General features: G+C 32.1%; 1 protein-coding gene across 1 annotated transcript in view; it reads right to left on the bottom strand.

The window, feature by feature from the left end:
- The window catches only part of LOTGIDRAFT_61540 (hypothetical protein), a gene marked incomplete at both ends in the record, with an annotated part of 60,472 nt that overhangs the window by 22,303 nt on the left and 12,162 nt on the right, over positions 1–26,007 (bottom strand). Inside the window, 3 exons of the mRNA XM_009050744.1 lie at positions 2,234–2,387; positions 12,162–12,226; positions 17,132–17,173. Coding sequence (XP_009048992.1) covers positions 2,234–2,387; positions 12,162–12,226; positions 17,132–17,173 — 261 coding nt within the window. The remainder of the gene's footprint in view (positions 1–2,233; positions 2,388–12,161; positions 12,227–17,131; positions 17,174–26,007) is intronic.

Genomic DNA, 26,007 nt, shown 5'->3' with positions numbered 1-26,007 from the left:
TTGGGTAGCATTTCAAAATGTTCCAGTAGTAGACATCAGATCAATCTTGTCAATGTCAACAAAGTTAGTTCCTTAAGGTTAGAGAGACTGTGAAGAGTTGCACAGGTATATTTCTAGATTTGGCAGAAAAATATAAAATTTGATTTCTGATTGTTGTGATAAATTTTTAATTTCTTACTGCAACAATGCCAAAATTTAACAAAATAATCTGGAATCAAATCAAATTTATCACCACAAAAGGAAATTAATTAAACCAAAAGGAATATTTTCATGATCAAAAATGTGAAAATTTAACTCCAAAGAAGGCAAAAAAGAGAAATGTCCAGGCTTCCTATGTATATAGAGAATATATATGAAAGACTTCACTCAATTGATAATGTTAGCAAGGCTGAGTAAAGCTTTTTACTAAACAATAGTGATAAAGACGTATTTAATATGAAATAAATGTCAGCAGACAATGAACCTATATAGAATAATGGACTGATATCAGCCTACAGTATTTCTATTTCATCTTTTATCCAGGATTTTGATACCCAAGATAAACAGAATAAGATTCTGCTATTTGACAAAAATATGCTTGAGATCCATTAATACCAGTCTTGAAAACATCCTTATCTTACTCCTTACAGATTACTGTTATCTCTAATAGGACACTGAACTGATGATTACTAACACTGTTCTTAGACGATGACAGAAAAACAAATTGAAATAGATTGGCACGAGTGATGTTAGCAACCTTATTTGTGTCACTGGCGTGTTGTTTAGGTCACATTATTTGTTCAATCAAGTAATAAAAGCTTACATGAAGTTTCCAAAAGATTAGAACTGTCTTCCCATTTTATGTGTAGCATGTACATCCCCTTTACATTATAAAAAGTAACTGTTCTCAGAAAAGATGAAAAATTAGTAACTAACTCTGGGAAAAAGGCAAGACCCATACGCAAGAACTGTTCCGAGACCACCTCGACTCAATAGTCTTGACTTGGAGCAGTTTTCAGAATGTTCCACTGTTTACACTATAAAACTTTGTAGTGTAAAATGCTATCCGTTCCAAGAACAGTTCATGTGCATGGGTCTCACTCGACCTCCTCCCACAGTGTCTGTGAACAGATGTAATGGCTGCCAGATGGATTGTTTTTGTCTCCATCTGGGCTTCAAGGAACGCTTTTAATTACCTCTTTTGTGAAGAGTTCGAATAAAGTGTGTCTGAGAACAGCAGATCATTCACACTACTATTATAGAGCTGTTCATGAAACGCTTTTAATTGTGGTACAATAGCGTCTAGGTCTAGACCAAGAACAGAGCATTCCATAGCCTCCTAATGAAAACAGAGCTCTTGATAATTGAATAAAAGTGCACAGACGCCAGACACAGTTTTGAAAAAATCACTGATATAGTAGACGTCTGTAAAATAGACATTAACCCTCTGTGTTATATAACATTCTCCATTGTCTGTTTGACAGTGGGTATTATATAATCTAGAGAAGTGTATATTGAATACCTATATCAATAATTAATATTATGTGATAATAAACAATGTATTGTGTTATGTGGTCTATTATATATCACGTCCTGGTCACATAATACACACTTCATATCATTATTACTCCATTATAATCATTCATAGCACTGTTCCTGATGTTTACTAGCACCAAATGAAACTCAGTAAATCATTATATTGATGATATCTAATATCATGTCCATATATCAAAGAACCAGCATCTGTTAAAGGCTTATTATTTTGACTTGGATGAAAAATCACCTAACCAAAAATTAGTAAAGGCACTAAAATGCTTTTTTTTACCTCTAGTACAAATAAGCTTATACATTTTTGATTTTTTTTTGCAGTAAAGATATCAAATTTTGGTTAAGTTATGGTGGTTTTATAAGCTTATGACAAATATCGGGTTGAAGACCAGAATTTTTATATAGTCGCTTTAAGTAGATCAGCAATCCATTTGGATACAGCCATCATCTAAATAAATAGTTTAATGGTATTCTGCACCTTTAGGGCTAATAATGAAGACGGTTAACACCATGCAGGGTGCAATGAGGGAAATTTTTCAAGGACAGCAGCATTAGCCTGCTATTTTTCGATTTCCAACTGTCGTGAGATCTTTAACGTGCACAGTCTGTAGCACACAGGGGCTCCGTTTATTGTCCCATCTGAACGACTAGATGCTATTTCCAATTCAATAGGCACTGTAAAAATAAGTAGTACTAGTATACTTACAAGAGCCCAGAGTGTACCAGGAGTGTTGGCTACTATAGTTGCTGCTCGGGGCATGTTGTACATCAACGCTAACTCACCAAAACTACCTTTATTATCATAGTTTCCTACCAACGTTGATTTACCATCTATTAAAACATAGATATCATATTTACCACTGAAAATAGAAATATAACATGATCAAATATGAGCTTACATCATATCCTAATGGAAATCTTCAATTCTTAAAGAATTGTAAAGAGGTTTTCTACAAAAAATTTCTGTATTGGGGACACTGATAGCATCAATTTGGAACATTCCAATTTTCAATCAGACGTCTGTGGTTCCACTAAAATTTAGTGTTTGATGATGTCACTAATTTTAAAATATCTTTATAACCTTAGTTTTAGTGGAATTTCAGGAACAACAGATTTCTGATTGGAAATTGGAATGGTGCAAATTGATCCTATCAGTGTTACTGATACACATACAAAATTTAGAAAACCTCTTTACAATTCCTTTTTATAATCAATTTGTGAAAATTATTATGATTACTTTTGATGAAATGACTTTGAATAGTGATGGCAATAGAGTTTTGAGGGACACAAATCATAGCTGCTAAGGTTTGATCAATTACGCTACAAAAACAAATTGGATCCTACGACTGCAGGCATATCAATTTTTATCATTTGACAGTTTACGGTGAAAAGGTTAAGGAGTTTAGAGACCAATATAATCGAAGGAGATATTTATACGGATTAAAAACCACGATTATTTACACATCAAGGCACAGACTGGAAACTTGAGGCTTAAAGGAAATGGCTGGATACTGACCTCAGCCTTGAGGGACATCAATTATTTCTATAATTAGACAGTCAGACAATATTCCAATTTAACATTCATCAATTCATAATAACAAAGTTAAAGGTCACAAGCAAGCCAGGTTGATTTGGTTGTATGGTTTTTTTTTATATATTTTTATCTTTAAAGGTATACTACCTCTTAGAATGAACAAATAAGGTAGTATTCCTTTAATATAGTATTCCTGTTTAATCATCTGATTGTCATTAGGATTTTTGTTTCATTAAAGAATATCCAAAAAGGAATTGAAGTTTTTGTCCTATTTTACTGCACATATATGGATTCAGACTAATGAATTTGTATGGATTATCAATATTGAATAATGTGATTGTTCTGCTGTATAGAATCTCTTCCTCATTCAATAACAACTACCTGTTTTTTAATTCTGAAATTTAGTTTTAAGGGAATGTAAAGAAGTAAAGAACTTTATGTGTATTAGGGACGTTAATAGTTATTCCTTCGCCAAAAAAACCACAAGATTCCATATTTTCTTTAAATAGATCGAGAAAGCATTTTCCAGAGTGATAAAAAAAAACCACGGATCTGATCTAATCAGTTTAAAGGAAGAAAGAATCATTTCATTACACAACTTCAAAATATTTCTGAAGGAAAAATAATTCAGGCCATTTTTTTGAGGTAATTAGTGGAAGAGATTAGTTTTTAATGAAGCAGAAAGGATGAGATTTTTATTGTGTTGATTGTACATCATTAGCCTAGATTGATAGTACTTCTATATTCAGCCTAATCAGATTTAATTTACCAGAATGTAAGCTTACTGCAAGGATAAAATGTTTTATACAGAAAAACAAAGCTTAAATACACAATATCTTGCATATACCGGACCGGTATATATTTGTAATTACTGGTTATTGTCGGTTAGAACACATCTCTCAACACAAACTGTGATGCTGCTCTTATTTATGTCTGTTTTGCCATGGTCTAAAAACATCAAAAATGGAACATTAGCTGTAGGTCATGCTTTTGTCTTAATGTTGATCAAACATAGAGTAAGCAGGTCACTACATTTGGGAACATAACCTACAGCTAACCTTTTGTTCAATCTTTTTAAGCTAAAGCCACTGAAAGCAGATTATTTCTTTTGAACATAACTTATAGCAAAACAGACAGCAGAATACCTCTTCTGAACATAACTTAGAGCCAAACAGACTGCCTCCTTTGAACATAACTTAGAGCCAAATACACTGCCTCCTTTTAACATAACTTAGTGCCAAACAGACTCCAGACCACTTCTTCTGAAATAACTTAGAGTCAAATAGATTGCCTCCTTTTAACATAACTTAGTGCCAAACAGACTGCAGACTACTTCTTCTGAACATAACTTAGAGCCAAATAGATTGCCTCCTTTTAACATAACTTAGTGCCAAACAGACTGCAGACTAGTTACCTCTTTTGAATTACAACCTAAGGTGTATGTCCTTGTCTATATTTATAATTCGCTGTACTGCAAGTAATCATCAGGAGTAAAAAGAAAAAATTTGTTAAATGAGATTAGAGATTAGCAGTAATCTGATTAATAGCTCTTTGAAGTTGACTAATCATAATGGGTCACTGCTTGATGGTCGTTTGATCAGCTTAATCATTTGACAAGGTTTTCTAGCTTACGTTTGCACAATTAATTTCCTGTCCAAACCACATTCAATTTGAAACTTTTTTTTGATTCGTGTGTAGGAAGGAAAGCTAAGTATTTTTAAATAGTGGCCTAATGACATTTTTAGATTGTGCAATAATAACTAACAATCTTCAACATGGAAGACATTAAGTTGAATTTGATGAGAAAAACATGAAATGTGAAAAAACGTGAATGAAACAGTTCTTGTATTAACCAATCAATACTCTCTTACAGTTCTGTTTTTACCCTTACTCTACATCTTGATGAGCAGTCAAATAATAGAACACATCCGGAAAATACATTGAATAACAAGTTTTACATGTATGTGGTATTGAAACCTTCCCAAATGTCATCATGTAGCAAAGTTATTCATAGCACAGAAAACATTCAGGATAAAAAATTCATGATGTTAGTTTTCTTGTAAATTTTCTTTAGTGTTCAGTGAAGTGATGCTTTGAGCACAGGATTGTTGATTGGGTTGTATCGACAGTCATGTTAATCTGACGCTCCATTACCCAATATTGTCATCCTGTGTAAAAAAAAAAAGTTGAAAGATAGGTGTAGGTGAATTTTTGCTTGGCCACCATTTTGAAATCCAATATGGCTGCCAAAAATGATTTATGGAGTTTTTAGCCATTGAAAAGCGTAAAAAAGCTTATATGTCTTAATCTTAGATACATATCCTGAAATACTGAAACTTGTGTGTGCCGGATAACGCCTTGTCCAAATTTTTTCATTAAGTTGTGATTTCAGCATTGTAGTGTTAGGAAAGAATGTGTTCTGGCAACCAAACAGTTTTTCAATTTTTTTTACTAACTAGTATATATGTACATGTCCTGACAGTGAATATGAATATTTGATGCATAACTACATGACTTCCAAACAGATTTAGCTTATAAAGAAGTATTCTGCTTGTTGTAAAAAGTTTTCATTATCAAAAACTTAAAACTATACCTGAAAATATTTCTAAAGTATGCTATTTATATCTATGGATCTACTTAATCAAACTGAATTTGTTTTAAAAAAGGATTAATTAAAAACGGAGAGTACTAATTGTTAATTAAGCAGTTTGATCTTGTTTTGGTGTTTGGCATTATAATGGCTTGTTACGTTTAGTTGAAATCTTTCGAAAATAGGAGACATATTTCTCTACAATTGGGCGTTAATTTTACTCAAATCCATATGTATACAGTTGTTACCTAACAGCTTCCAAAAATCATAACGAACTTAAAAAGTTCTATTAGTTTTGGCATTTAAATTGTAACGGCTGTATTTTTTAAGTTAAATCTTTCAGATACGTAAAAGGGCCCATTTATCTTGATTTTGGTTTATAGTTTTCACAAATTTGAGCAAAAAAAAAAGCAGAATGTCTCTTGAAGTTTAAACACAGAATACAGGTCACAAATCCATTTCTAATAAATATATCACAGTTTAAATGAGATATATAAATATTATAACACACATCTGGCAGATTGGCAGTTATTACTTTCAAAAAATAAAATAATACATTCATTAAATATAATATAGTGTGAAATATGTGTCTTGATAATATTTCAACAGTTGATGTAACATTTCAACACTCGGATGTAGTTAAAGCTTTAACATCCAGTCTTATGTTTTAAAACCAATTTGTATCACTTCAATTTATCAGACTTAACAACTCAATCCTTCACCTTCATTCATTTCAAGTCACAAACCAAAATTTAAAATTCTCAAGCTATAACAGTGCAAGAATTAAATGGTGCATTCTAAATAAATACTATGCTATTGACAATAGCCCTTTTTACATTACCAATACCCAGTTTACATAATTACCCAGTTTACATAATTACCCAGTTTACAATACCCAGTTTACATTTATTACCATTCTCAGTCTAGACCTGGATACGATAAAATCACAAAATTTTTACTGTTTACACTACTACAATTTCGAGCGTTCCGAGAACAGTTAGATATAATTAGTGTCAACGATCTGCTGTTTTCAAACCCAATTTAATGGAACTCTTCAAGCAAGAGTTAATTATAGACGTTCAAATCACCCGGATGAAAACAAATTCTTTTGCTCACAGAGACTGTAGGGTCAAGACGTATGCATAACAACTGTGATTAAAACAGATATCATTTACACAACGAAATATTAACTGTTCTGTTTTGAAAACCGTTCTGAGACCACCTAGTCTCAAATTGGAACAGTTCTCAGAACACTCTATCGTTTACCTAGTTTTCATCCGTTCCGTTCTCAGAACTGTGTATTTAATATTGACAGCTATTAAGTCTTCAATTTTAATCTGAATTAAATATCAATTTAAAGGTCAATGTATCAATATAGAGCTTTGAAACAGGTATTAGTTAGTACAATAAAGTTTTCACTTTTTGAGAAACCCCAAAGTTTGTAGTGTTTATGAGATAGATGATAATATTTTGTACAATGAACATGTAAGCCTTCCTTATATCAAGATGATCAGAAACCTCTTAACAAACCCTTTAATCTGATAAAAACACTGTGGAGTAAAATACCATAATGACAGGGCATTATTAATACTTCTCTTGTCAGATTTGACGAGGACAACCACCACCAGTCAGGTATAAAGATTAATCAAATGTCACCAACCAATCTTCTCTAAACCACACGAGGTACAGACATATAAAAAATCTAACGCAAATCTACATAGTTTGTGGTGAATTTAATCTGAATACTGGTTCCTTGAAAACTTAATTTAAGAGAATTTTAGTGCTAAATTTGACACTAAAAAATAAGGGAACCCATCTTTAACAAAGCTGACATACCCATCAAATAAGCTTATATAATGTTTGGAACTTAAATATAACATAATTGGAAGAACCTATCAAAAGTGTGCTGCCATGCCTGTAATTCATTAGGCAGAATTAGTCTACTAAATTGTTGAGTGAAATTTTACTTAGTCTTGTAATTTTCCTAAAAGTTTGCAAATGTACAAATTTGTACTATTATTTCTGAACTTCTGATAACCTAGAAATTGTACAACAGAAGATCACCCTTGGGAAATATTAGTTCGTGCAAGATGCTCCATTGCAGCGTGAAATGTCAAAGAGCAGCGTAATATTTTATAAGTTGGCATTTGTACAATTTAATCAGATTAGTCTGTGGTTGTACGATAATTTAACTTCTAATAAGCCAGCAATCATACAACAGAAGATCACCCTTGGGATCACAATAGTTGTGTGATGCAAGATGCTGAATAGCGATTTTAATAATATTGATAAATAAGCTCATCCATACTTTAATTGCTCCTTTTGAAATGTTTCAAAGTTTTTTAATATTTTTAATGTTTGCAAATGTACAATTTAATCAGATTACTCTGTGGTTGCACTATAATTTCTGAAATTCTAATAAGAAAGGAATTGGACAACAGAAGATCACCCTTAGGAAAATATTAGTCGTGCAAGATGCTCCATAGCACTTTTAAGCACATCTAGTAAATGGCAGCATGAAATGTCAGTCTTGTGATATTTCTGTAAGTTGGCAAATGTGTACAATTTAAGAAGATCACTCCAAATGTGGTTTCTTATCCCATTGTTTAGATAATTTTTTTAACTTCCGATAAGCAAGCAACTGTATAACAGAAGATCACCCACGGGAAATATCGGATGTGTGATGCAAGATGTTCCATAATGATTTAAAGTAGAGTACATCTACCATTCCAATTTTCAATCAGACGTCTGTGGTTCCTGCAATTCCACTTAAACTATATGTTTTAAGACATCACTAATGCAAAGGTCCTTAACCAATAGCAGCTTTCGAGATAACAACGACAAAAACCCTTAGTTTTAGAGGGATTGCAAGAATCACAGACTTCTGATTGAAAATTTGAATGGTGCAAATGGATGCTATCAGTGTCCCCGATACACATACAAAATTTAGAAAACAGAGGTTGGTTTGACATTTTTTTCATTTAGAATATATCAATATCTGGAACATTCTTACATTTTATCTCTCCCTTTACAATCCAAGAGTAATAAAACCTAATGTGCGTATGAAGTCTCAATGGACAATTATTGGCTAAAATTACTTCTGACATTTTTACTATTCACAGACTGCTTGATTGAAATCTAAGTGGTCATTAGATCCACTACTGTATAGAGAATTGTCAGCCGAAGAAAAGACATGGATGAAAGTTTACTTTCAATTTGTTTTATATTTAATGCCTGTCTTTCCAATACTTTAAAGGGAATAGTTCTTAAAAGTGAAATGGTTAAAGAGATTGTAAAGTGAATTTCTAAATTTTTTATGCTTATGACACTGATAGCATCAATTTGCAGCATTCCAATTTTAAATCTGACGTCTGTGGCTCCTGCAATTCCACTAAAACGAAGTGTTTTATATTGTACCAGATAAAGGAAAAGTTTTATATTGTACCAGATAAAGGAAATGTTTTATATTGTACCAGATAAGGGAAAAGTTTTATATTGTACCAGATAAGGGAAGAGTTTTATATTGTACCAGATAAGGGAAAAGTTTTATATTGTACCAGATAAAGGAAGAGTTTTATATTGTACCAGATAAAGGAAAAGTTTTATATTGTACCAGATAAGGGAAGATTTTTATATTGTACCAGATAAAGGAAAAGTTTTATATTGTACCAGATAAAGGAAAAGTTTTATATTGTATCAGATAAGGGAAGAGTTTTAAAAAGTTTTATATTGTACCAGATAAGGGAAAAGTTTTATATTGTACCAGATAAGGGAAAAGTTTTATATTGTACCAGATAAGGGAAGAGTTTTATATTGTACCAGATAAAGGAAAAGTTTTATATTGTACCAGATAAAGGAAAAGTTTTATATTGTACCAGATAAGGGAAAAGTTTTATATTGTACCAGATAAGGGAAAAGTTTTACATCGTACCAGATAAGGGAAGAGTGTTATATTGTACCAGATAAGGGAAGAGTTTTATATTGTACCAGATAAAGGAAAAGTTTTATATTGTACCAGATAAGGGAAGAGTTTTATATTGTACCAGATAAAGGAAAAGTTTTAAATTGTACCTGATAAGGGAAAAGTTTTATATCGTACCAGATAAGGGAAGAGTTTTATATTGTACCAGATAAAGGAAAAGTTGTATATTGTACCAGATAAAGGAAAAGTTTTATATTGTACCAGATAAGGGAAAAGTTTTATATTGTACCAGATAAGGGAAGAGTTTTATATTGTACCAGATAAAGGAAAAGTTTTATATTGTACAAGATAAGGGAAAAGTTTTATATTGTACCAGATAAGGGAAGAGTTTTATATTGTACCAGATAAAGGAAAAGTTTTATATTGTACCAGATAAGGGAAAAGTTTTATATTGTACCAGAATGTTGAATCACTTAACAAAGTTTACAAGCTATAAACTTCGGGTAAGCAAGTATGACTTGCGAGAACTTTAACTATCTATTTAATGAAAACATTCTTTTGTTTTTTGTACAGACAAATTGTTTCCACCAAATTTAAAACCCGTTTCTCAAAACATCTCATTATCACAATTAATCAGATAGTGAAATAAATTCTAGTGTAAAAGTTTACACCTGCAAAAATTATAAGATACTGCGTACAATATAAATTTATATTGTTAGTAATATTGCCTCATTTATTATATATATACTGAAATAAGTAAAAATATGATCATATCATGAATGATAATTATCATGCTGTTAAACATCATATTTTTGTACAGATAAGATCATTAAAGCTTACACAATTTCAATAAATAACTTTAATATTTGATATATTTTATAGATGTGATTTTCATGTTAAAATCTGGGCTTTAGATATATTGACAATTTGTCTTTAATTGAAAAATTTATTAGCCTTTTGCCTTTAAAATCCAGTAAAAAATTTGTTTTAAGAAATATCACAATGTCCACATAACCTAGAGGTTCCCAACCTTTTTATAGGTAGTGACCCATTCCAGAAACCAGCTTCAGATTTCAACCCATTCAAGAAATCGGCCTCAGATTTCAACCCATTCCAGAAACCGGCCTCAGATTTCAAACCATTCCAGAAACCAGCCTCAGATTTCAACCATTCCAGAAACCAGCCTCAGATTTCAACCCATTCCAGAAACCGGCATCAGACTTCAACCCATTCCAGAAACTGGCATCAGATTTCAACCCATTCCAGAAACTGGTATCAGATTTCAACCCATTCCAGAAACCAGCATCAGATTTCAACCCATTCCAGAAACCGGCATCAGATTTCAACCCATTCCAGAAATTGGCATCAGATTTCAACCCATTCCAGAAATTGGCATCAGATTTCAACCCATACCAGAAACCGGCATCAGATTTCAACCCATTCCAGAAACCGGCATCAAATTTTTAACAACCCATTGCAGAAACCCATTCCACTCCGAAAATTCCAAAAAATCCAGAAGGGATTTACAATCCCTATAATATAGTTGGATAAGCTTAGAGATAAAAGCTCTCTGGATTTTATGTTTGTCTGTACACCTTCACTGAACCACCACAACATCCCCAATAAAATCAATTCATATTAACATGGATCATGGAATAAACATATTACTCCAAAAGACAGTTCTATTAGAGTGAGCGGATATGAAATTCAGTTAGCTATTATCAAAGTTTTCTTTAAAACACAACTGGGATTAAATCTACAATATTTCTATCTGATTTATTTTTCAGCTTGTAACTCTGTTTTTAATCAAAGTTCGAATGTTCTTATAGAAATATTTTCAGTATTTCTTACAGTACAAGTTAGAAATCGAAAACCATGAATTCTCGTTCCAACTAATCTAAGATCTATTTTAAGCTGTTGAATATAACAAATTTATACACTAATTGAAATGTCTGAAAATTGCACGACATGAAAGCTCGAATAAACAACAAAATCAGTGTTTTTAACAGGACTTTCTAGCAATCGAACTGATAAATGAGTGAACTGGAAGTTTTATGTGTTTTATTTTTAACGTACTTTCAATTTAAATGATGGTTTTGATCTTTGTGATATTATTGTTTTGAAAGGAACAAAATCATATACAACCTCCTCTCAATACATAATAGAAAATTTTATTGTCTAAAAATTGACAAAGTGATTAAGGTTCTATAGCTCAGTCAGAAAATTGGTTCTTTACATGATGTCATTTGATTGGTTAAATCCAACAGATGGTAGTTGTGGGTTCTGATCTTGATCAGCATGTGAAAGTCTAATGACCTTGAATGATTCATATTCACTCATAATTCCAGTCGAACCAGCTGTAAATGGGTACGGAAAATATGGGACAGATTAATGCCGAGAGGTTTGGCAAAGGACCAGCTGAAAGAATTGATCCTTAACTGTGAACCTAAGTTGTTATCCTTGTAAAATATAGTTGTTTCGCGCTTAATGTAACAGACTGCCTGTGTCTTTTGAATGGAATAATAGTTCCTAGCACTTGTTCATTGTATATCATGGACACCCAGGTGAAATATGAATTCAAGACTTACCTGTCTATAACGTAGAAATTATCTCCATCATCACCTTGATCTATGATATGTTCATTAGGTTCAGCCTATAAATAGATTGATATCAAACTTTCAGTGCTAGTACAGCTAAGTAAAGGGTGGCCCACCCATTGATCTGGCTTTATTTGCCGATCATAACCGACAGGGCAACTGAAATGACCAATGGTCAATATCCTCTACTGAAAATCAGGCATTGGTCCTAGCACAGTACCAGTAGTGTCTTGTCACTCACAAAAACAAAATAAAACAATGGCCTATTGGGCAAAAAAATGAAGCAGCAACCCTTAGGGGTGGGGGTGGGGACAGTAAGGGGTAGGGGGTAGTTGACCTGAGAGGATATTTAGCCTTTTAGCTATGTCCATTAGATCAGTTTACTGAAAACCATTTTTTGCTGCTTCTTGGAATAATCAGCATAGATCACCAAAAAAAATTAACTCAAATTGTTTTTTTGGTAATGGACATCGATAAGTTTATTTGAAATATTGGATGGCTCAGAAAGAATGATTAACTTCTGTTCATTTTACGATAACATTAATAATTTTATGACAAGAAATTTTAAGATTGTTGTTTAACTTTTAAGCAGTTATTGGGTGATAATATGTCATTATATTATTTTTAAGCTAAAAAATATGATTATGAGGTCCGTATAATGAGAATGTTGTTACATATGGATGTATTACTTGCTAGTAATCTAACAAACCACATATAGAAGGATATTACAAATTATCCCAAAAAGATCTTTAAAAAATTCCCCCAAAAATGAAACATTTTGTTGTTTTTGTCATTCACGTTGCATAACAGATACAGGTATATTTTATGGCATTCTTTAGATATACAATGAAAAGATGAACAACATTGGTTTTTCAAATTTTGGCAAGTTATTCATTTTAAGTCTTTGTTTTGTTATGAAATTGTTGTTAAAATCTCAATTTGATTACTAGGAAATGATATTAAGATATGACAGAAAATTGTTGAAAAAAATATCATCAAGTGTAAAATAGTGATAGATAGAAACAAAGTATCTGAAGATGTAGGAAGATTTTGTATTAATATTACCATATCAACATTCATAGAAACAATGCATTTTTTAGCAATATTAGTTTTATCATGTCCTGTCCAGGTGTAGCTGGAATTGCCCCAATGTATATTTGATACAGAAAATACTGAAATTAAAAGTGCTTTGATTTCTTTTCTGGACCACCAGATATTTATTGCTCAATGGGATCGATATAAGGAAGGCCTTGTCACCTAATAAGCTTACACAAGTTTAGGATTAACTTCACAACTTCTACACGAACGATATAACAAATTACCCAGCAATTCCTGCCACAATAATTGATGTCTTCTATTAAATTGAAGGAGGAAAGAAGAGGAAAGTTATTTATTCTGAATGTTCATTAGGTTCCTGTCTGGAATCCTGACAGTGACATTCATTTCACAACCTTGCAGCATTTAATAGGATATTCATTATTCGGATATCTTCTGTAATATGTAGACTTAATGGAGCACTTTCACCATCCCTTTGACCAATCATACTTTAGTTTCAGAAACAGGAATTTTTTTAGCTTACATAATCAGTAATAGTGTTCACAGCGCATCGTCAAAATTTGTGCGTTCAAATCCATGTATCCAAAATTATTCACGTTTGAAAGTTAAAAATTCGACTCGAATTTTAGTGAGACCATGCCATATATAGAAAACACATATATATCAATAGACAGTGAAATTTCTAGTTTGAGGTATATTTGATGGGATTATGCGATTTTCATACGTTTCAGTACTTCTTAAGACTATTAAAGCACAATAAAGACCCAAATCAATCCCCGCAAATGCCGACTGTTCCTCTTTAAAGGGGTTGTGAAAAGGTTTTGAAAATCTTGCATGCATGTTAGTGATAGCGCTCATCAAATTGCACCATTTCAATAATCACATGTCTTTGGTTCCTTCAATTCCACAAAAAATAAAATTTAATGATGTAGCTATTATAAAGGGCCTTATAAATCAGGAAGATTTTGTGATAGTTGCGTCATAAAACACCTACTTTTAGTGGAATTGCAAGAACCACACACGTCTGATTGAAAATTGGAATGGTGCCAATCAATGCTTAGTTTTCCTGATACACATACGAAATTCACAAAAGCTCTTTAATACAATCACTTTAAAGATGTGTTGCCAGACTGAAACCAAGTCAGTTGAAATAAATTACTTGTTAAATTGACGCTTCTAATGCAAACCCATCTTTAATCTTTTTTCCGGCTGTCACACAATTCATAGTGACATCATAAAACACTTAGTTTTAGTGGAATTGCAAGAATCACAGACGTCAGAATGAAAATTAGAATGGTGCAAATTGATGCTATCAGTGTCCCAAATACATTAAAAAAGTTAAGAAAACCTTTTTACAATCCCTTTAATGTGAATGCATCATGTAAAGAGTCGATATTAAAGGGATATATAATATTAATATTTTTGTGCTTCAAATATCTGGCTTAATCTTCGAGATAAAGTCATTTACTTTTCAAGGCAGTTTGTTGTCTGGGTTCAGAAGCCAAATATGACATAATTAGCTAAGTCAGGGGCAATAACTCACAAAACTGTTCATCAAAAATCAGATTCTTTTAAGATCTAATCTGATCAAAAGAATATAGTCTAGTGTGTTCACAAGCAATATGTGAACAGACAGACGGCCAAACGGGCAATAACAATAAAAGTCAACATCCTATAATATAGATTGAAATTGTACTCAGACAATTCAAGATGTCTGACAAACAATTTTCATTTATAGTGTCTCTAAAAATATAACATAATCAGATTGAAAAGCTCATATTTCCTGGGATTAACTATATTTCTCTTCAATATCAGTCCAAACAACTGTCTGTTTCCAATCAGACTTGATAATATAAGTTAGTTATCATGAATTGAGGGATTAAATGATGGTAAAATTACATCCTGGTCTTAGATTCTCACCACAAACATAATTATATTTTCTGAAAATTTTATAAGTTTAATAACTGATTAAGAATATTAAAACAGAACCCGAAACATGTTGGAATTGAGAGTTTTCAGGCGAATCAAGGGCCTTTTATTTGAAAACTTTGAATTTTTAAAATTTTGTTTTATTACTGTATTTAATCTGATCACTGTTGCATAGAGTTTTCAATGTCAAACTTCAATTGATATTAAAGGGACGGCGGTGGTATTTTGAAGGGTTGATTTTAGTGTTGAATATTTGTAAATAGTCTTCAAAAGTACTAGGCACAAAAATCACATAATTCTTTTCAATATAAGAGATAGGAATTTTACTCACTAATTCTATTACGTCTTTTCTATAAATCACAGAGTATCTTAAATTAATGAGTCCTCATTTTAACATTCAATCGCAGATAATTCTGGACACACATGGATTTGAAGGCTAAAATTTGAACAGTGAGCAGTGAACACTATTACTGATTAGCTCAGCTAAAAAATGACAGTTTCTGAGACTAAAGTATGATTGGTCTACTTCAATCTACTCAATGTCAGCTCAATATAGATCTTTTACTTTTCAGAATATAAATTTGATATTTTCAAATCAATGTTCAGAATTTTTGAAATTTAGAATATCAACGCTTTGTGAATCAGTTATTCTCAATGGCAGATATCACTGAATAATTTGACATTTTAAAAAGCATCCTCAAGCTTTCATATAATAAATAAAACTTTTGGCATCCAACAACAAAGCTGACCTATTTGAATATACAGACCGAAGTCTGGGTTTGACATTAGTTGTTGTTGAGAGAAAATGAAGGGAAAATTAAAAAATCAATAAAAACCAACAATTCTGACAACATTATCTTTTTTTTTAACTGATTTTAATTCTGGTATTGTCAATGTAAATTTAGATTTTATCACCTCCATTACATGACTAGAGTTCAGTTATATAGAACATTGAACCATCTGAATATTTATCTTGAATTATCAGGCAACAGTTATATGAATTTTCCATTCCAGATAGTACCAGAGGAATTCTTGTCTGTCAATATTTTAACTGCCTTCACAGAGATCAGAATAATGCCGTCAAGTGGCACCATTAACGATATTTTTGATTGTTTTTTTGGACTTGCAGGCCTCATGGTTAAAAGAATTTGGAATGGTGCAAAATAAAGTTCCAATGCATCCAAAAATTTTTTTTATTTCCTGATTTTTTTTTTTGTTTTTTTTTAAACATTATGAATGGAGATTTACGTCCTACTATTACGTACCTAATTAGGCCAAAGAAGATGGGCTACACCATGCAGTGTGCAATAGGAGAAATTTGCTTGGACCATGGTATAAGCCTTCTCTTGTTTGATTACAAATTGTGTGGAGCTCGGTTTATTGGCTCATCCAAACGACTAGAAGTTTTTTCCATCTCAGTGCATGACTAAAGAGATTGTAAAGATGTTTTCTAAAAATTTTATGCGTATCAGGGACATTGATAACATCAATTTGCATTCCAATTTTCAATCAGACATCTGTGGTTCCTGCAATTCCACTATTAAAACCAGGCATAAGATGACATCACTAATCGCAAATGCCCTGCGAGATTAGTGACGTCATCTAACCCATAGTTTTAATGGAATTGAATCTGATTGAAAATTGGAATGATGCAAATTAATCTATCAGTGTCCCCGATATACATAAAAAAAATTAGAAAACCTCTTTATAATCCCTTTAAGGTAAATTTAAACTGCCCTAGGCTGAATCAGATTGATGATGTCAGTGGAGATAAGTCAAACTTATTGGTTTTATAATTATCTACTCCCTTTGAACACGCTCAATTTTAATTCAAACTTTCCCTTTCAAATACCAGCCATATTCCATCAAATGCTAAGCTTAACATATTCCTGTTCAAAGTGATGCCTCTAGCTAAATCACTAGCTTCCAACTTTTAAACTCATCTTCTAAAGATCAGAAAATAATCAGAAACTTACGTGTTTTTCAAACATGGCATCTAAAACTTCTTGCATTTGTTCCTGGAAATAGATTAAAAATAAACTTGAGAACTAGAAAAGATTGTTGAGGTTTAATTCTGTGGTTTAAGATGGTAAACAATTCTTGTTTTTTGTACTGTTGTGGCTGTTGGTAACAAGCCAGGCTTTGCCTACATTTGACAGTGTCTTGTCCATTTACTTCTTTGTGAATTCGTTTCATAGAGCTCATATATAAATTTTGTATTTCACTGCCATACCAGGTGATAAGCCTATTATGTTATGGTATGTCATGGTTGTTCTGTATAATATGTTCTGTGTTATGGTATGTCATTGTTGTACTGCATGTTCTATGTTATGGTATATTATCCTATTCTATATTGAGTGGTATGTTACTGTTGTACTGTTTTAGAATTGTATGGTATGTCATTGTAGTACCATTGATGTTGAATAACTGTTATTGTATTTATAAGGTTTTAGTGTGTTGTACCATAAGCTTATGCCATTGTCTTACCAAATGTTGCTTTTGGTATTGACTGATACAATAAAAGCATACTGTACAACAGTGATATATTAAACGTGCTTATAGCATGTTGTACAATGAGTTTCTAAATGTAAAATTTGTATAAGCTTATATATATGATATGATCAGACCTGCATGACAAAACAAAGTACAACAACATAGTATTGATATGTTATAGACGTTTTATATTTGGTATACAATTCAACAAGTCAACAACAAGCTGAGATGTCACCATAAAAAATTATTCAATACTTTTTCAATACTATATCAAGGACAAGTAACAAATTGAAGGTCAATCCAGCTTGAAATAAATCAGAAGTGTAATGTAAGATGAAGTTGATTGTAAAGAAAAGAGAAGGTTGGATGAGAAGAAATTGTGTAATTCAGTAGAAATGGTATTAAATAAGATTAGAGCTGACAGAGAACTGTTTGTAAGTTTTTACTAGGAATGGAGTTATCAGATACAACACTTCTACCAAACGTATTATCAAGGTTCATTACATCTTGTTCTATTGCTATTCCATTAATCAGGACACAGTGTGACACAAGTCAATATGCAGGTTTCTTGAACTCTTTTTTATGTTTCTTGTTGCCAACTTTGATGTTTCTCTTCATTTCATTGAAAAACAAAGTATTTCACATAAGTCTAGATGATAAATTAGTTTGTTAGTCACTAATACGGTCAATGAGTCAATGAGTGGCATCAGGCGTTCAGTCACCAACAGTCCACTGAGTCACTGAGAGGCATCAAGTGTTCAAGTCACTAACTAGGTTACTGAGTCACTGAAAGGCATCAGGTGTTCTAGTCACTATCTAGGTTTCTGAGTCACTGAGAGGCATCAGGTGTTCTAGTCACTATCTAGGTTTTCTGAGTCACTGAGAGGCATCAGATGTTCTAGTCACTATCTAGGTTTCTGAGTCACTGAGATGCATCAAGTGTTCTAGTCACTAACTAGGTTACTGAGTCACTGAGAGGCATCAGGTGTTTTAGTCACTATCTAGGTTTCTGAGTCACTGAGAGCCATCAGGTGTTCTAGTCACTAACTAGGTTACTGAGTCACTGAAAGCCATCAGGTGTTCTAGTCACTAACTAGGCAACTTCGTCATCTAGAGGCATCAGGTATTCCACTCACTTACTAAGTTTCTGGCTCACTGGGAGGCATTAGGGGTTCCACTCACTAACTAGGTTTTTGAGTCACTAAGTGCCATCAGGTGTTCCAGTCTTTACGGTAACTGGGTTGTTGAATGGCATCAGGTATTCCAGTCACTAGAAGGGTCAGTCAGTCGCTGCGTTTCAACAGGTGTTACACTCACTAACAGGCTGTGTATTTCTTGCACACCTTGCCTGATTCAATGTAAGAACTAAACAATTATACCATCACCTATAATTGGATGTTTCTTGGTTTTTATCAATCTGATTTATAAAATAAGAAATTTGCTGTCTCTGTAGTACATGTTAATTTCAGTTGGTAATTGTTATAAACAAATTAATTTAAGTGACTATTTTTAAATAAAACACAACAACAATTGATATTCACATGATAAAAACTAAAATAACAGAATCAAGAGTCAATTTGCATATTTCTTCTCATTTTATGTAAATTTTCCAAATATTTTTTAAGATTGTTTGAGAATCAGTGAGAAATTTATTCAAAATCATTTAAATTTTCACACAAATTTCATCTTGACAACAAAAACGATGCACATGAAAAGTGTTCTATATTTATAATAGGTCTGCTTTATAACCATTGTTCTTTACAAATTCTAAGATATTATCAACTTTCTTAACCTAGCTTCAATGAGCCAATGAGCCAAACTTCAAGAAAGATTGAGAATGAATTCAATGACAGACATGTCCACCAGCAGATCAACTCATACAAAAAAGTCAAAATATTGTAAACTTATATTATACTTTATTAGTAAAGTACTTTACTAAGCTTATACAATAGAGTACATTTATACAAATAGTACTACAGTAATAATAAAAGACTTAGGGATTATCATTGAGCTAATAAATACACAAATATATAACGGTTAGGGCTAAATGATTAAAAATATCAAATTATTGGTTTATTAAACCTCTAGATCTGTCTAGATCAAACTCTCAGTTTTAGCCGAAATTGCAGGAATCATAGACATCGGAATGAAAATTGGAATGGTGCAAATTGATGCTATCAGTGTCCCTCTTTACAATCCCTTTAAAGTGTACTCTTGAATGGTCTGTCCAAAAAAATGGACTAATAAACTGAGAAATTGAACTTTAATTGGACAGGGTCTAAGAATGAAGTTAAGATATGAGTATTGACCTCTCAGCTGACCCCCAGTATCAGTCCAGTCCAGTATAATATAGTATATTAGTATTTATATGATTGGCATTAGTAATAGTGACAAGACTAAATGTAAAGAAATCAGGTAGTTGACAGCTAAATCAATCATAAGTCAAACTGGTCCATTATTGTACTTAGTATTCATAATGATTGTTTACTTCATTTATAATACAAACAACAATAACACTACCTTGTCTGTAAATTACTTGGTTCAAGGAGTTGCTCACTGTGTAAACCTGAATCACGTACATCCTATAGACCTTATTGGCGCGTCGGCCATATTGAATCCAAAACAAGGTTCATAACGCAAACAAACAAGGGTAGCAGCGTGTCACTACTGACACTGTACGCAGTAAAATTGCCACCTTGAGGTCTTTTTTAAAGTTCTTTCTTCTATCTCACTTGCTATATTATAGTACATCATTAAAATCAGAATTGATTAAGTAAACCTTCACATATTTCTGAGAAAGGTCAGTTTTGAGCCTATTTTCTTGCTGTTGATTGGGTGATAGTGACGTTGCTATCTATTCAATAAATGATCTGTAATTTGCGTTATGAACCTCGCTTTCAGCGTCTCAAACACAAGGTGTGAATAAGGTCTATTCTAGATTAGGATTAAACGGTACCAAATCAGTGAAATCTAATCCAAATTAGATCACAATCTTATTTCTTTCTTTCAAAATTTTGTTCATCTTGTTCTTTGCATGGAACATGAAACATAAGCTTGTATAGATACCGAAATTTAGAAATTGGAAAGTTTCCCTCATTGCACACTGCATTAGTACCAGTATTCCGAAAGCAAAATGGTTCTTATTGCTAAAGTCTTTTCTTATTTTTAATCTTCTATTCTTTCCAGCTTATGTATGTACGCAAAATCTTGAAGAAAATCAGAACATAAACCTACAACTGGTAGAAAAGTATCCAACCTTCATTCCAGGTTATCACCCTTTATCATTTCAATATCTAGATGAAGAGGAACCTGACCTGAAGGTTATAAATGAAGGTTTCAACCAAGCGGAACTAATATATGATTAAATTGTAGGAAACCAAGTAACAAGATTTGATTGAAAATCTATAGATCTGAGTTCTCTACTCATATAGTTTCTATACAATATACAGTACAGCAATCAATACATATCATTCTTATAACTTATTCACAATGAACATTCAATAGAAGCTATAACAAACTAACAACACTACATGTTCACGTTTAGTACAGATTTTAAATCAGAGCTAAACAAATATTATCTTAAGGAGAACTTGTAAAAACTGTTAAAAAAGTCCTGAATCAAAATCAAAGCTAAACAAAGATTAGCTTAAAACAAAATTAGCTCAAGGAGAACGTGTAAAAGCGGTATAAAAAAGTTCCAATTCAAAATCAAAGCTAAACAAAGATTATCTTAAAACAAAATTAGCTCAAGGAGAACTTGTAAAAACGGTAAAAATAAGTCCCAATTCAAAATCAGAGCTAAACAAAGATTAGCTTTTAACGATTCAAAATCAGAGCTATACAAAGATTATCTTAAAACAAAATTAGCTTAAGAAGAACTTGTAAAAACGGTACAAAAAAGTCCCAATTCAAAATCAAAGCTAAACAAAGATTATCTTAAAACAAAATTAGCTTAAGGAGAACTTGTAAAAACGGTACAAAAAAGTCCCAATTCAAAATCAAAGCTAAACAAAGATTATCTTAAAACAAAATTAGCTCAAGGAGAACTTGTAAAAACGGTAAAAAAAAGTCCCGATTCAAAATCAGAGCTTAACAAAGATTAGCTTTTAACAATTCAAAATCAGAGCTATACAAAGATTATCTTAAAAGGAGAACTTGTAAAAAAAAAAAGTAACAAAAAGTCCAAATTAAAAATCAGAGCTAAACAAAGATTAGCTTAAAAGGAGAACTTGTAAAAAAAAAAGTAACAAAAAGTCCAAATTCAAAATCAGAGCTAAACAAAGATTAGCTTAAAAGGAGAACTTGTAAAAAAAAAAGTAACAAAAAGTCTAGATTCAAAATCAGAGCTAATCTTAAAATGTCTTTCGTATGGTTTTTTATGTGCATTATCTCATTATGGTTTCTATTAGCATCATTTCAAATTATAGAAATGCTTTTATGATGTCACAAAATTGCAAAAAGTTGCTAAAAAATTGTTTTTTCTGGAGACCATATTTATAGAAAAGTTGAAATTGAAATCTCTGATTAAAGATATTTTTGTGATTTTCGTACATTTCTAATACTCCTGTTATTACTTATATAATACAGACCCAAATCAACCTCCAATAATGGCAAACCTGTACCTTCAGAGCAATTGGGAGTACCTTGCAAAAGACATGCTCATACAACAAAACATCTAGATCTGCATTTCAATCAGATTGCCATATTTTATGAATTGAAGCAAGCAATAGTTGAATGAAAAAAGCTAGCTATTGAACAATATGTTTTGTAAAGCCTAGAAGAATGAGGTAGGTATATTAGTTTATAGATAGCTATCTAACTAGATATATACTGATAGTTAGGGACTAACACCTGTTTATAGTAGAAACTCTACACAGATTGTTTTCAATATATATCATTGTTATTATTAAAGATTATTATTATAGGCTGACTCATATATAATACTTTACACTAGATATAACAAATTTTTCTCTCTGTCACAACACCTTTATATGTGTACAAGCTTAAGGAACACTGATAGCATCAATTTGTACTATTCCAATTTTCAATCAGACGTCTGTGGTTCCTGAAATTCCACTAAATGAATTTATAAGCTCATTTCTATTACTGATCTCAAAGGACCTCAAAGTGATAAAGCATATTTCGCAACCAGTGAAGTCATCAAATACTGTAGTTTAATAGTGGAATTGCAAGAACCACAGACATCTGTTAAAAAATTGAAACGGTACAAATTGATGCTATCAGTGTCCCCCAAACACAAAAACTTCAGAAAATCTCTTTACAATCCCTCTAAGATACAAAAATACCAAAGTGAACATGACACTGTGGTGTGAACTCTCTGGACAGAGATGCTGAAAGAGTATTTTGTTTTAAAGGCAAATCACAGAGCGTATTGTTTATCTTTTAGTTTTACACATGAGTATAAAGTGACAAAAAATGATATCCAGTAATTGATAACTGTTAAGAAGCAAATTAAAAACTTATTGTAGGCTGGAAGTTAGAGAGATTGAATGAAACGGTATTACATCAGCTACAAAAGATGTCTATCACTTGTGTTAATTGTGTTTATTCTCAAGGGACTGTTTCATTCAATATTTCTTCATCCAAGACTAATGGATCAAGTCAATATATTGATGGCAACAGTCTGTTGTCTTTCAAAAGAAATAAGAACGTTGAGCTCTTAGAAATTTAAACAATAAAATCTGTATTGAAAAATGGAGCATATAAATCCTTATAGAATATTTATTGCCATTCAGAAACACCATTTTAACCAAGCATTACTTTTCTTTAGTACCAGTACAAAATGACAATAACTGAGATTTTAGTACTTGAACAAGATATTCTGCGTGCAGGGAAAAATTGACAACGATTGTGAAAAGGTTTTTTTAAATTGTTTATGTGTATCGGGGGGCAATGATAGTATCAAATGTCACACAATTATAATTTTATAGTCAGATGTCTGTGGTCACGAATTGCGAAGGGCCTTATGTGATATAAGCATATTTTGCAATTGGTGACATCGTCAAACACTTCCTTTTGGTGAAATTGCAAGAAACATTTAGTAGGCAGCTTAAAAACTTTTCAGTCCATTTTTGACTAAGTTCATTTTAACCTAAACTGTCATGATTGTATACACTTACATGTTTAATCATATATGATTTTGTATTTGCAGTCAAACTCCTAATTAACAATAAGCTTACCCAATACAACAAAATATAAGAATGTTACAAATATAAAAAGAAATTCAAAAGAAGATATATAACAATTTTTAAAAGATATATTGTTCAGCTAAAGAATAAGGTTATTTGAATAATATCAAGTCTGTAAGCTTCTATTACAATTTAACAGTGAATAACCTGTATAGATCTATTTCTGTAAGTTAGTGTACCATGTTTTGTTATTATTATACCAGAAGAACTTATGTTAGTAAACTAATGAGAAATGCGGTAAAAAGTTTATTTGGTTGGTGAAAAGTAGGTTTCAGTCTGGTTGGTGTATTTTAAACATTAATTAGTCTACTGGTTCACTTTCACCTTCAAATCTTTATCCTAGAAATTATAAAGCACAAAATTTGGCTCCTCCAGTGCTGCCAATAGGTGTTTTGGATACACAATCATCATCAGGATATGCAGAAAAAAGGTCTATGAGCTTAGGAACAGATTCGCCATTTTCGGGGGTTGATTTGGGACTTGAATATTACACGTAAATAATCTTCAAAGTACAAAAATTTGCATAATTCCTTCAAAAATATCTCGAGGTGCAAGCACAAGAGCGGTCTTGGTTGGAGATTTTTGTCGAAGAATCGAATCTGGAGTAAAATCTCGCATGTGCCTACAGGTGCTTCCATGACAAGATTATCTCGTTGCAGACAGTTTGATAATTGTCTTCGATAGTTTTATCATCTGCAAGACAGACAGTCATCATCCAATCAGATTAATTTTCCTTTCAATTGCATGCTCCGCACGTGATTATCGACAAGGTGTCTCCTCGTGTGCACGTGCCAGTCGTTGAAAGTTAAGACAAGACTCTAATTGGCAACAAAAATCTCCAACCAAAATTTATGTTTTTAACACTTAGTGAAGGTACCATTGGTCAAAAAGATGGCTAATCACGTCCCTTAAAGTCAGTCAACTTCTTCTACACATTACTTGATTAAAAATCGAATTGTTGCACATCTTAAAATTTTATAAGCTTTTTAAAATGGAACATTTTCATCTAATACTGTTGACACATTGGATAAATATCTATCAAATTTTAGCAACTGGATTTCAATTTAAGCTTTTATATATACATGTCTGTAAAATCTAACTTTATTTCCAGAGAGCCCCCTCAATCTAATAGGAAACCTGCAATATCTTACTGACTGATAACCTTTCTAATAAAGGCAGGAATTACAAAACAAGTTGAAATGTATTTGTTATAACAAGATAGCTCTAGCTGTATTTAATCAATACTTCAACCTGCTATCATGATAAATTCCCTTCTGTACTTTACTTTAATCAACACAACTGCTAGGTCAGCAAAAAAAAGACCGAAGCTGAGAATAGCCACATGAATTGATACTCAAGATGGCATGGAATTGAATATCATTGGAATCTACTCTTCATATTGTGAGCTAAAAGGGACAGGAAAAGAGTAGAGTAGTAGTAAGCTTGAAGCCACATGAATTGATAGAATTTGCTCTCTATATTATTTAGCATGAGCTAAAAGGAACAGAAAAAAGCCACATGAATTGATAGAATCCACTCTTTCTTTAGTGAGCAAAAATTGACAGAAACCAAGTCAGCTGGGAATAGCTACATGAATTGAAACTCAAGATGCCATGGAATGGAATTTCATTGGAAACTACTCTTTATATTGTGAGCTGAAAGGGACAGAAAAAACATGGTCAGCTGAGAATAGCCACATGAATTATACTCCAGATGCCATGGAATATCATTGGAATTAACTCTTAATGCTTCAGAGGGCTTCAGAGAAGCAAAACCATGGAGTGGAAGATTTTGTGCAGCACCTGGGATTCCCAGTTTTCAGAAGGGGATCGTTGCTAAAAGTATTCAGTAAGTCAAACATGAAAACAAGGCCTCGACTTTACAAAGACATATTTCAACATTACACAATTACAAAATAAACCTTCCTAAAAAATCTCCCCATTGTACACCTTAATATGTTAAATTGGCATCTCAGGACCTCAATGGCACCAACAATTGCATTCATAATTCCAAAGGAGACCATTGGAAAAAATTTGCCATTTTTCAATATCCATATTGGATATCCGTCACTGGCCAAAGAATTGTTGACAACTGTGTAATTATTCTATTCATTACACGACTTTTTAGAGGTTTTATTTGAATAAGAAATG

Source organism: Lottia gigantea (genome assembly GCF_000327385.1).
Source record: "Lottia gigantea unplaced genomic scaffold LOTGIsca_154, whole genome shotgun sequence".
Classification (NCBI taxonomy): domain Eukaryota; kingdom Metazoa; phylum Mollusca; class Gastropoda; family Lottiidae; genus Lottia; species Lottia gigantea.
This window is presented reverse-complemented; position numbering and strand designations above follow the sequence as displayed.